Here is a 13,744-nt window from a genome sequence, read left to right as displayed (position 1 = left end):
AGGTAGTTGAAGTTTGTTTCGCAATTCTAGAATTCCAAATGTTAGTGCAGGCATTTCCGGATTTAAAAGAAAAAAAGGGGAGAGCGGAGAGGCGGCAAAAGTGAAGAACTTGACACCACATTGCTCTGGGTTCTCCATCGATGTACTAAAAGCTTCGTAAAATTAGAGCAGAAGTGCTATGGACACCAGTTTCCAAAACGCGCTATATTTTTTGCTTCATAACCTCTTTCCATTTGCGATAGTTTGCGATATTTAAATGCGTTTTTAAACATTTCTGAATCGAGATTTCAATTCAAGATTTCCTAAATTTTTCATTATTTTAAAAATAATTCATAGTTCTAAGTATGCCAGTGGCATACTTAGAACTATGATAAACAGTGATTATTTCAATGTTGTTTCAGATAATATACTTAATTCAAACAGTCAATATCACTGAAAGACAGTGAGTTTCACTGTCAAACAGTTTTTAGAACTGAAATTCACTGTTCTTTCAGTGATATTCACTGTTTGAATCAATATACTGTTATTGAAACAACATTGAAATAGAGTCACTGTTTATCACAGTTTTAACTACGTCACTGGAAAATGATATACATTGAAAATCAGTCCACTGATTCACGTTTAGAGAGTAATGTTCTCAATGACGTAACTTTTACTTTATCAATTCAGTGTATTTAAGACTAGCATACACTGTTCAGAGTTTTTTTCCACAATTTTAATTTTCTTAATTTTTACGCCAGAAAAAGATCCTGCAACATGTACACGATATCGTACTCTCGCAGCGTTATTGCACTTCATACTATATACATGTATAATCCCCGCGGCGATCGGACGACTACGCTGGGTGGACGCCAATAAAGTAAATTGTTCACGACATTCGAATGTTCCATAAGAATGTGGCCCCACTAAAACGCAAGCGAACCGCATGATATTTCGTCGCGATATTTTTATTGTTATATTTATGTCGCTCGCGCAACGAGGCGATCGTTCGGTAAAATTACTTTATTCATCGGAATATATACAGTCAATCCCATTTTCATTTCTTGTCCATAGATATGTATCTGTGTGTGTTTTGATTTATCATTGATATATGTATGTCTAATGAAGAAGCATAAATTACAGCGTAGAAAATTAATACTACAAAGTAATACTGAAAATTAAATTTTATCTTTAGGCAAACTGTATTAAGGATTAATAAAAATTAAGTGTGCCTATGTTAAAATGAATAATCAACATTATGTCTAATAAATTAAATATTATTAATTAATCATCTATGAGAATAAATTTTAATCATTATATATAAATTACTAACAAATTGAATAAATATATTTTTTAACACGCGCTCCTTCATCTTGCCTTCTTTCTTCTCTGTAATATGCAGATTTATTCTCAACATAAGAATTGCCAAGTAAATGGATAAATCATATCGTCGCATTCAAAGGTCAAGTTGTAAAATATTCCGCCGTTTCACTTCTTATCAAGCGGAATTAGAGGGATGCGAACTATATCGCGAGCGTGTTTGTTACATGTCATACTTATAAAGTGACGTACGTGCAGGTCCATTGTGGCACCCGCCAAATAACGGATTCAAGAGAGACGACACCGAGACGTGTGTGCACCCGATGTAAATTCCGTTGTTGTTCCTGTAAGTGTGCACTTCTGCCTGCCATCTTCTATTACGTGGTACGTTACGCCAGAAAAAGGCGAAGATAGGATAAAAGTACAAGCACACGCTGTATTCAAAACAGCTTTCGCAGAAATGAAACGTTACTTTATATCTTCCTCGGTGTTACGTGCCTTTTCAGTAAACGGAAATGTTATTGTGCAGTCGACTAAAAGATATTCTTATTTTCTCTAATCATGCAGTTACTCGCTTTGATTGTATTTTCAACATATCTGAAATTAACCCTTTACCTTGTACATCACGGGAAGCATATTAATAGAAAATTTTTCTGATATCTGAATACATCAAATTTAAAATAGTCGCAAAGCAATATTAATAAACATTTTAACGCTATTTTTAATACCGTGAGTTTATGAAAATGTAAAAAGAATAGCGTCTGATTTCTAAACAATCGAACACTGCAGCCTCAAAACTCATGATTAATATCAGTTGTCGATATTGCTATTTAATAGATAACACAATATGTCTTTCGGAAATGTTTTTATCCGTTTTTTTACAAGGGAAAAAACCATATTCCTTTTGAAAACAAGCTCTTCGATAGAGCTTGTCTACACATCAAAAGAAGAAAATCGAAATTTCTTTCAGATAACAATCTCTCTGTCGCATATTTCCCCTGACGGATTTTTCCGAATTCGCTACTGGCAAAACATCGAACTTTTCTCTTCTATTCTCTCTCTCTCTCTCTGCCCCCTTTCGTTCTCTCTATTTCGCGGCGCCGTCTGTCTAATAGCACGGCGACTCTCGCGGGTTTTGTATTCGCTGCACGCCGCGACATTTGCATTGAAATTGTTGCACCCGTTCGCCGATGCGCGTTTCGCATCGTAATCCACTCGAGCAAATGGCGAACACCGCGTGCAGCTGCGTAAAAACTCGCGGAAATAAAAGTATTAGGCGATCGCGACTGATAGCGAATACCCGAAGGTCACAGATTAGTGAACGTTGGCCTTCAAGCGTTACGTCATAGAGCAGCGTCAACGAATAGTCAATTAAAATTTTTTGTTACCTTATTAATCTTTAATTGACTGATCGCGAGAAAGTCTATCTACAAAACTCGTTTATATTGATGAAATTTTGATATGAATAAAATTCTTTGTATAAAAAACGCTATCCTGATTCATATTTTACGGGTCAAGTGGTATGTGACACGACAAAGGGGGATAAAAGAAAGCTGATTCGTAGAACTCTTAAAAATAGTGTTTTTTTTTTAAATAATAGTAACGCAATCAAAATTCAACATTTTTTAGAAATTTCGAGATATAATTCGTACATTATTTCACGAGATTTTAAAGATCTTTTCATTAAAAAAAAAAAACTGAACTCACGTTCTCTTTGGTTGACGAGATCTGCCTTTTTGTCCTGCCGTGATACACTCGCGGTCTCACCAGAGTGTGTCTGCTAAAGTCTGAGGACGGACCTGTAACAATCAATTAATTAATTAATTAAAGTGATGTTAAAATATTACATTCGTAAAGTATATATGTAATGCGATGGAAATTTTAATTCTCAATTCTGGCACAAAGTATATATATAGCAAATTTAAGATTCAAAGATACGACGAGATACTTTTAAAAATTCCTTTCTTTCCTGATAAAACGATTTTAGGTTTTTTCTACCTGCAATGTTATAGGCACTTTGTGCTTTACTTCATACTAAATCCAGTACCTAACTTTATAAGTCAAGTGACTCTTGCAGAACTGCTCGAGTGTTAACAAGCGTTAGGCAACGTTGAAAGAAAGGGCGCATCGGAGTCTACATCGTAATATCGGAGTTTTACAAAGCTTTTTACGAAGGCTTCCGCATTAATGAATATACTTGGTGAACGTTGGTATATCGATCGGAGCTGCCTGCTTCTGCACTTCTCTTTTTTTTTCTCGTATACCGGACATCGCCGGTTTTTCCACCTTTATGGCATTCGATTACATGGAAATTAAGCAACGCGCCAAAAAGAGCTTACGAGATGCGCATGCAAAAAAGTATGTCGCATGCAATATTTAACGTTTCACCGAAAGACCGCGTCGGCGGTCAAAAATTATTCAACGGCCGCCAATAAGTAATTATCCGACTACTAACGAAGCGTTTTAACGTCCATTAAACTGACATCCCTCATTATCGATAAACGAATTTTTCACTGTCACAAAATTTCGCACCGCGAGCAAAAATATTCAATTTTCCGTCAGGAAAAAAAATCGCTCTAAATTCATCACTGTGTGTATGTGTGTGTGTGTGTGTGTGTGGGGCGCGAAATACTCAAATATAAAAGTTAGAAAGAATTTTTTTTAATAAATTTTATCACCGTTATTTGCAGTTGACTATATAAACACTATAAATTCATAGCTGTAGGGTTTTGTTACTGCCAATAAATTAAAATAAACAACGAAACGTATTAAAATAAATGTTTCTCTCTGGACATCGATGAAATGAATTCAGAAAGCGAAATATTTTCAATGGCGAAGGCCAATCGAGCGCGACATCGATATTCGCACGCAAAAACCCTTCCCAAAATCGGGGAAGCTCTTTTCGCAAATAGAATGGGTATTTTGAGCGCAATCGAACATTGCGATCAACGACGCGCAGCGAAGCTACTCTTCCCCGGCGTGCAGCATTCGCGGTTGCACCGCGGGAAACTGCTCCTGTTTGTTACACAAACGTCAACCCTCGCTGGCGCTGCAGCGGCAACGTAATTACATCGACGAAAGTACGAGTACTTGACATCGGCACGAGTTACAACGAGTAAATTCAGCAGCTCCGATCTAGCAGCTCCGTCGCATGCTTTCGGCGAATTCGACTAACTGCGGAGCACCCCGCGCTTCTCGGCGCTCTCGAGAGTACCAAAACTATCGATCCGTCTACGTAGCGTAGAGATTTGTTTTTGTTGACTCGAGCGAACGAAGTCGACGCTACCGAAACGATGCCATTCCGGCCATTTGCATTCATCCGCGCAAGGAGAGAAGCGCGCTTCGAATACGAGGATTCTGGCGTTCGAAGAAACGCAAGAGTAATTTCAAAATGCTCGTAAAAGTCCGAATGTTTGTAAATACAAGTAATTTATTTTAAGAGTAAGAAACAAAATTATATTGAATTAAGTGTGTTGTAACTCGATACACAAATTTGTAAATACACGTAACGTATTATTTTTTAGACAACAGAATTTCCAATATTTTATCTAAAAACTTCCTCAAAATATAAATGACCGCAAATATATAACGGATGACGGGACTATGAAAGGTATATCGAGATCGGAGACTCATTGAATTTATTAATTTCATATTTATCCACTTGATTTGAGGTTATTTCGACAGTAATTTTGGGTTTAATAATTATTTCGTCATTATCATTGCATAAATATTTAAATTACTTAATTTAATATACGGCTGTTTATATTAATTTAAATTGTTTAATTTAATACGGTCGTTTATAAATAAATAATTTAACTTTACGCTTATTAATTTATTATATACTTTTACACGCCGTTGCGTTCCGGCACCGTGGAGCGTGGTAACTGTATTGCGCGTGTAGGCGGGAAGAGGGATCGGCTAGCGGCGATTCGTCATTCTGTCAACTGCACATTAAGCCCGCTAATTCTTCCTGTGTAGGTGGTAAACGGACTGAAATTATTGCTTAACATTTCCTTCGCTTCTCTCACGCGGAGTACACCGCGGAAAACTGAATTTTAATTCGCATTCGGTGTTGCCGCGCACAATCGATATACTATAGCTATCGATAAACCGGTATCGACTAACCGGACGTACATAAATGCATATTCAGCATTGGCAATTATATCCCCTCCCCCCTCTCCCGATAATAAATCGTCGGTATACGCTGACTACAAAATTTGATCGAGAACAACGGTTTGCTCGTTTAAAAGTACTCTGAAGTATTTTATCGGCTATACGATACGGTATCTCATGAATGGACTGTCAACACGCTGAAATAAAATATTCGGACCATGATTTGTGGAGTCATCCATTTTAACGTTTGGGCACAGTGACGATAAATTGTGCTGATTTAGTGCTTGTGTGTTCATGTAAGAAAATTATAACGTGTTCACTTTCAAAAAAAGATGATTGATCATCATCATCCTCGTGAATGTTTATTGTATAGGAGAGCAAAAGTCGGAAAGTGCAACTTATCATGCAAGTTTTTTTATCAAGAGAAACAGTCGCTACTTTCCGACCGAAATGTCTATTTCATAGATATTATGTCTTTTCTTTCGGAAGGTTCTACTGCATACACACCGTTTATAAAAGTCACTTCTCTACCAAATCAAGCAAAAGAAATGGTTCCGTTTTCCACGTACACGTATATATCATAGGGAAGATATATATACCTCTCAAAACATGTTTTTAAAGTTGAAATCGAGATGGAAATGTTGAGGGTTTTATTTTTTTTCAGATCGTTTCCTGCTAAACGCGCAAATATCGGATCCTCCCTTATTCACGCGGCTTGCCTCGCATGCAATTTGGATGACACGCCGGCGCATGGAAGCGATAATAGCTTCCTGCCGATCGGCAACGACGCGACGTACGCGTCGGATCGCGATCACGTTCGGGAGCGATTATCAGGCCGCATCGTCGAGTCGCGAACACGTAGCATCGTTGATCAATCACGAAGTGGGTCAGCGTGGAATTTTGATTGGCTCTTTAAAAGCGCAACAGCGTTACGGACGATGCGAGTCCGTCCGCGCGCGCAAGTTCGTCCGCGGTGCCACCGTGCGCGGAATCTCGCACATGTGCGACGGGGCTTTTATGGGGGCGAGATTGACGTCAATGGCGACGGCGATAAAAAGAAGTCGCGGGCAAAAACGGATCCCGCAAATATACGAGAGCGCGAAGGAAGGCGTCAGTGAGGGAGAACGATCTCATCGAATTTTTTTTCCCCCCCTTGTCTCCACGTTTCGAAACGGAGTGCCGTCAACTCTTATCCGGGGCCTCACCGGATACGGATGTTTTTATACTTGCGAATAAAATGTATGGACGTTCGTTCTTTTATTACTGTAAACACTGATATACATTTAAAAGTATTAGGTATTAATTTCAATAAAATTTACCGTTTCTTTATAGGAGAGTTTTTTTTTAAAGAGATGTTTAATTTAATACGTGTTGACATTATAAAAACATCAATCAATGTAGAGAACCTGAACGGTATGTTATAAAAAAATCTTTAATTATAGAATGCCATGTAAAAGACTTTACAAACATATACAACAAATATATATTTTCCATGCATATATTTCGAGAATTGCATCTCAAAACCTTGAACAACTCGACGAATTCTCGATGTGTATAGCGAAATAAATAACTGCTATACACATGTTAACGTAGAAGCATCTCGTACAAATGTATATCGTGAAAACCTCGCAAATATTTACCGTGAAAATATTTGAGTGCACGCGATCGGATGAACTGTAATAACAGCTCGTGAGTTCCGATACCAGCAACAACGACAAATCGTTCCGACCGACCGGGTGTGACGTGCGTTTGATACCCACGTCAAGCTCGCTCCCGCGTTATGCCGCAAGTGTACGATAACCTGTCCGCCGTAAAATCGCGCGAGTAAGAGGAGGACGCGTCACGGGGCGTGGACGCGCGAAATTTTTGCACACGTCGAACAAAAGTGATCCGCATAAAACCGAGCTGTCGCTGCGAGAATGCGCGCGGCCCCGCGCTGCGCATTTTCCATGTGTGTAGGTATTTCCGCGGCGACGAGCGCGCAAATTTGTTCAGACAATTCGGGCCAAACCGGGGCTGTCCGTACGTATATTCGTTGCCACATATGCGAATGTGCTCGCCCAAAAGCGGATATTAAATTCTCTCCTGTCCTCGTTCCCCACCTCCCCTTTCTCCGCTCGCCCCCCCCCCCTCCCCCTCGTCGCTATACGGAGGGCATGTATCCCGGTTAATACGGGCACTTTGCCCTGTGATTAAATTCAAATAAACTCCTACCATCGCGCCGTCACGCCCGACGCGCGCTTCTCGCGCGCGAATAACGAATATTTAATATTTGAGTAATGCCGACTAATACCGCGATGATGACTGGTTGCACGCGCGGTTTTGTACAAGCCGAGCCGAGCGTGTGTGCGGGACGCAAACGCGTGTTAATGAGATTCGCGTTGAACTGCGAATGGAATCTGCGTCTCGCACGTTTGTGTTTGTTTCGACTCGCCAAGTTTCAATTGGAAGGAACACAAAGCTCACGGTAGAATCGCTCTACTGTCCAATTGTCTCATATTCTTTTTCCATACTTCTACCAATATATAAACAGATACGTGCACTGAAAAAAGTAATCTTGCAATTATAGCGAGAATTATTTAGGTGCGAAAAATTAGCTAAAACGAATAAGTGATTAGTAAGCACTGCGACACCATACATGTTTTGTATTTAATCAATATAGATAACAGAGACAGAAATTATATGTGAACTATTTGTCAAATTTAGCAAAAAAATTCCTCTATGATGTTTAATCGATTCAGACTCCAATCATATTTAGTTACGAGACCTATATTTTCTTGTATATATTCTTAGAATATTGCTGCTATATAAATTCTACGTATGACAGACAATTTTTCAGCAGATAAAAAACAGCGATGTAATTTAAGTGTAATATTTAGAACTCTAGCTGAAACAGCGAAATATTTCCCTGAGTGTGAAATGTAGACCAAAGTGAGAGGATCACCCTGGTCATATGTCTGCACAACAATTTTGTCGATTCCTTTATTCTAGCTTTTCTCCGAAAAAAAATTCAATATCGATTACGCCACGTAAAAGGACAAAGGGATTTATAGCGAGTAAAGCACGCTTTCGAAAGAGCAATTTTTCCGGAGAAAAATTACTAGTGTAAGTTGCAATTTACAAAGATCCGGTTGCGCGCGGTTGCATTAGGGGGTTGCCCGTATATTATGAGATTTGTAAGAAGGTAATGCGGTGTTGTGTTGTGGCGCTTATGAGTATCATTACACTCCCGCCTTTTTCATCGCCATTATTATCCGTGCGCGGAATTTTACACGCTTTCGAATCTCCCCGCCTGACGTTTTTATAAGTGTGAAACGCGCACGTCGCTATATATATATATATACGTATCCCGCGAGGGGCGCACTCGGGGAAACGAGTTTTGTGCCTCTAGCTCCGCGTTTCCGCTCGTGACAATTGCCACCGATATGCAAAACGGAACAGCGCAAGTCAAACGAATAACTCTCTCGCGCCCGATGTAATTGGACTATGTATCTCCCATGGCTATCACAATTACGGCACGACGGATTTAAGCCTATCGGGTAACTCGTTACGCCAGCCGGGTCGATTTGTCATTAATTTCCTGTCGGACAAGTGGCCGTGTGCGTATATACGATACGGGCAAATCGGGATCCGGTTATGCAGCATCGTGCAGCGAATCGGCCGTGTATCGCGAGAATTGCGACAATTCGACGTGAATCATCCCTATTGCCACTCGCAAGACAACATTTCTCAAAGCGACGTCGATGCTCGCTCCTCGCTCGCTGATTTTTACGATACGGCGCAGAAATTTACGATGATTGCAATTTTTACGTTGCCATTGTTTGCTATCGTTCGATCGGCAACATACACTCTATCTGGAACTGTTAGAATTGTTGTTACACATTCTCTGATCTTATCACGTAATTCAATCCAAACGACCTAACGGAGGGGAAGGGTTATAATGTCTTAATTAGTACACATTATAATTTATTTATTGGATTGAAGACTTCAGAGAAAAATTTATAATAAATTAATTATGAATTTGTTATTATGGATGTTCATCATCATATACACGTTTCAGTCTTATTTTTAATAAATGAATAATTTTTTTAGATTGCATTACATGCATATTTCATTTATAATAGTACACTAAACTGACAAGCGAACGATAAAAAATTGTGCATAAGAGACAGCTGAAACATCGTTCGATTCTGAGAACGTTAAGATAATCGAAAGATTATGCGAATTCGGAGATATTTGGCTAAATGGAAATTATATTTCAGAGAAAGGGGCGCGATATTTGTTTCAGCCATTTTCCATATCTCGGTCGAGAGTCCCAAGATAATCCTGATTTACGGCGTGGGTCACCCTATATAGGGCAGATAGCATAGCCAACTAGACTCCGCCATCTGGTCTGCCGTAGTAAGCTTACACAGGCGAATGGTCGAATACAAATCCGTCCACGTCGTTAATCAAGTAACTGTATCGTGCGCGTGTCATTGACCTGAAAAGGTGTCGCAAATTCGACAAAAATCGGAGAGCAAACTGAAAGCTCGGGTTGCGTCCGAATAAAAAACAATTTTTATGACGTTCAATCGAACATAAAAAAAAATGCAAGAATTGTTCGTATCTGCTTTTCTCGATATGTAAGACATTTCCGATAAATATATACATAAAAGTTTCTTTTGTCGAAATAACTTGTAGCCCACTTTTCACTTCGAGTGTCGAGCACTCGAGAACAAAACCCATCAGAGAAATTTGAGAATAGTGTACCGGAGATGCAAAGACGATCTAAGTTCCGCGACATATTTCATCCGTATACATAAATGTACTTTTATTTGTGATATACAACGAATTTCGTTGTTCTTATTCTGAATTCTCCATTACCGATCTTCTTTAACTTTTACGTTACATAAACTTTTCTTTTCACTTCTTTCAAAATTACTTTGTATCTTTTATAATTGAAATCATGGATTTGTAAACTAATTCACAAGTTTACTACTTTGACATTACAAAAGTTGGATAATTTTATTCTAAAGCAGCAAACTGTTTGCTCGAACTGTTTTAACATTATGCCTCAAATTGCATTAACGTTACGTTATTAATTATTCACGTAATTAACATGTAACGAGACTAATTCAATGTTGTCATTATAGTATAGTAGATCAAGTTTATATAGGAACTTCGTTAGCTTTACTTAGGGGGCTAGAGACGTTTTACATTCCACGGTGTCAATTGAAGGAATTGAATGAAATCACGGCGGAAGCGCTATTTTATGGTTCACCAATTGGCGCGACTCGCACGAGCGGTATAAGTTCGAAAGACGCTGCGGCGCGGTGCTCGCGCAAAGATGGCTCGCGTGGTATACAGCACGACTACTGCAAGCTATATGGAGCCGGAGGTGAATTAGCGACGGACAATTAGAACGTACAGCTAATTCGGCACGCGTTAGATCGGTGCACATGCGAAGGCGGATCTGCGTTTCGCGTTCCCATGGTTCGTATCCCAATCTCACACGTGTCCCCGCAACTGTATATAGCTGCCATGCGCGCAAACACGGCTCTCTCTCTCTCTCTCGGGCGGCGAAGAACGACGGCCATAATCGTGCGTTCTTGTATCTCGCGCGGCATGCACGTCACGTAATTCTCAGCGCTGTCTCATTTCTTTCGCTCTATATATTACGTACGCTACATCAACGTAACAGTGTATATTCTTTTTCGATGAGCGAGCCATCAGCGAACGTGCGAATTTTTTTTCCATTCGCCGAAAGCCAGCGACATTATTTCTCTCTCTCTCTCTCTCTCTCTCTCTCTCTCTCTCTCTCTCGGAAAATTCGTAAAACGGCTTTAGCATTACAGCATAATTCCGAATACTTTTTTGTTTGCTAATAAGTTTCACATACAATTTCGATTACTTTTATTATAAGTCTGACAAGCGTGGTGTTTTCAGCAAGAAATGTTTTGTCATTGCAAAGCTTGCAAGAAATATAAATGAAATAACAATATGTATATATGTGCGTAGAGGATAGAAATTTGCGCAATTCTGCGTAATTTAAGAGAAAAATGTATGCTAGAATAACAAGAAAATATTCCAGGAAAATAACGTGAAGATAAAGAAAGTTCTTCTGTCTTAAAATAACAATCATCCATCTTATGGCAACATGTATAGTAAAAATTGGAATCTTTCCGTTTCGCATAACAAACGTACAAAATGTACAGAGATATTATATAATTGCGCGATGCTATATAATTATAAAATAATGAGAAATGTTATGTAATTAACTTATATAAAATAATATTTTATCTCAATTAATTGCGCGATGGTATAATTATAAAATAATATATAATTAACTGATATAAAGATAATAAGACATTTCAAATTTTTATAAAATTAATTAATTTAAAAAATTAATTTGTACTAATTCATAATAATGAATATCGAAAATGAATGTGACGTAATTTATAGAAAAGCATTTAAGAGAGATTATCACGTTACGAACGTGACACCGATACTCACGAGCAATCAACGTAGCATTTTCGGATTAATCACCACGTGAATAAGCGCGGCCGAGTTTAGTGAATGGACCAATCAGAGTCTCATTTCTGCACTGCTTTGCCGATCCCCGCCTGCTCTCGTTAGCCAATTATACAGCATAATTATAGCCTCACTTGTCCGGGGAGGGTTTATCCCGATACATGATTCACAACGGATGTTGCTAACTCTCCTACAATTTATCCACGCGCGCGTAAAAGCGAGCCGTGACATCGTTGATTAGGATAATTGCGATTATCGATTATACGATATATGGAGACGCGAGACTCCTTCACTTGGGATCGTTCACGCAATCGTTCGCAGGAATATGGAACACAGGATGATGGATTTTCAATAGAGCCACGGACATTCAATTTCGCAGAATATTCTGCACGTTTCGCCACTCTCGAAATCTATTTTCGCCAAAAATGGAACACAAATTTCATGCTATCTGTATATTCATCGATACTAGCGATACGCGGCGCCGCCGCCGTTTCCTACCGTGAAAGCAATTTTTATATCGGCGATATGATGCTTGACACTACTCATCGCGCTGAATTTGTCGTTTCCTTTTTTTCCGCCAGAATAACCTCATTCTCGCATTTGATGGAGCCGGCGGCGTCAATCCGAAGCAGCTTATTGCGCTGACGGCATTTGCAAGGCTTAGTGACGAATTGGCTTCGCGGATCGAATATCCAGATCGTGCGCAGATTGTCAATGTAATGGTTTGCGTTTTCTGAGACGATTTTGTCGCTTCTAACGGATTAATAGGCATTCGAGCGTAAGAGAGGTGCTAAAATCGATTTATTTATTAAGACGCATCTAAGATATCTACTTTTTTCTACAGTAATCCACGTAATTACATTAAGGAAATGTAACGAAATAATAATGAGCAACACTGTTAAAATTTAGCCCGCCATTTACTATACCTATATTATCAACATTATGAGATGCATACTGCTAGAAACGTACATTCCATTGATATTTGAAGTTCTCATTGTATTCTTTCATCTCTTTCAAAAAAAATTCTCAATGTTGCATATTAAGATAACACTCGGTTGAACTTTTAATAATTTCTTGAGGAAGATGGTAAAAATAAAAAAAGTTATAAAATCAATTAATGTTGAAAGTATTACGGGTTTATTCACCCCGTCCACGTCTGCGGTCAGTTGCGTTTACCTAACGTTAGACTGGCTCCGCCAATAATCGCTCACCTCTTTTTGGGGGAGGTATGTAATTTCACTCTCGAGTGGATACGTGCGCATAAAGGGTTCGTAAGAGCATCAACGAGCAGACTTTACGAGGGCTCCATTTTGAAACAGCAAACGTTTCGCCGTGCGGAGTCATGAAAATCGCTCGCACGGCTGAAACACCGCGCCGAGCGGTAATTGTACTCGCGCAAGATACCGTTCGCCGCGACACTCAGAATTGCTTGCACAGCGACGCACACGGTTAAACAATATCGCTTGTATACCTGCCATATCACTCGTCTTATCGTTAAGCGCATTTATGTGTCGCTGCGCATTCGCAAATAGATTTCTTCTGTCAGCACAATGCGCGATGTGTATATTGCAAAGCAAACGTGTTAAATAACTTTTACTCTGAATTGTGAAGACAGTGCATTAACCCTTTCGCGATACTCCAAGGATTTTGCACATGCAAAATTTGCGCGTATAATTGACTTCGAGAAGAAGAGATTGCGATATTTGCATTATGGGAATTATATATCAAAGAATTTAATGTAAAATTAACAGATCTCCAATGCGATTGATATCATAATTGACTATATATATAGGTATATATATATATATAAATATCACAC

At 39.0% G+C, this 13,744-nt stretch overlaps 1 protein-coding gene across 1 annotated transcript in view; it reads right to left on the bottom strand.

The window, feature by feature from the left end:
* The window catches only part of LOC105458922, an 87,401-nt gene that overhangs the window by 30,605 nt on the left and 43,052 nt on the right, over positions 1–13,744 (bottom strand). The window contains exon 2 of the mRNA XM_011704535.1: positions 3,007–3,098. Within this exon, the coding sequence (XP_011702837.1) occupies positions 3,007–3,098 (92 nt within the window). The remainder of the gene's footprint in view (positions 1–3,006; positions 3,099–13,744) is intronic.

The sequence above is a fragment of the Wasmannia auropunctata genome, unplaced genomic scaffold, assembly GCF_000956235.1.
Source record: "Wasmannia auropunctata unplaced genomic scaffold, wasmannia.A_1.0 LD334250.1, whole genome shotgun sequence".
Lineage (NCBI taxonomy): Eukaryota > Metazoa > Arthropoda > Insecta > Hymenoptera > Formicidae > Wasmannia > Wasmannia auropunctata.
Note: the sequence above shows the minus strand (reverse complement) of the source record. Positions and strands in the feature narration are given on the sequence as shown.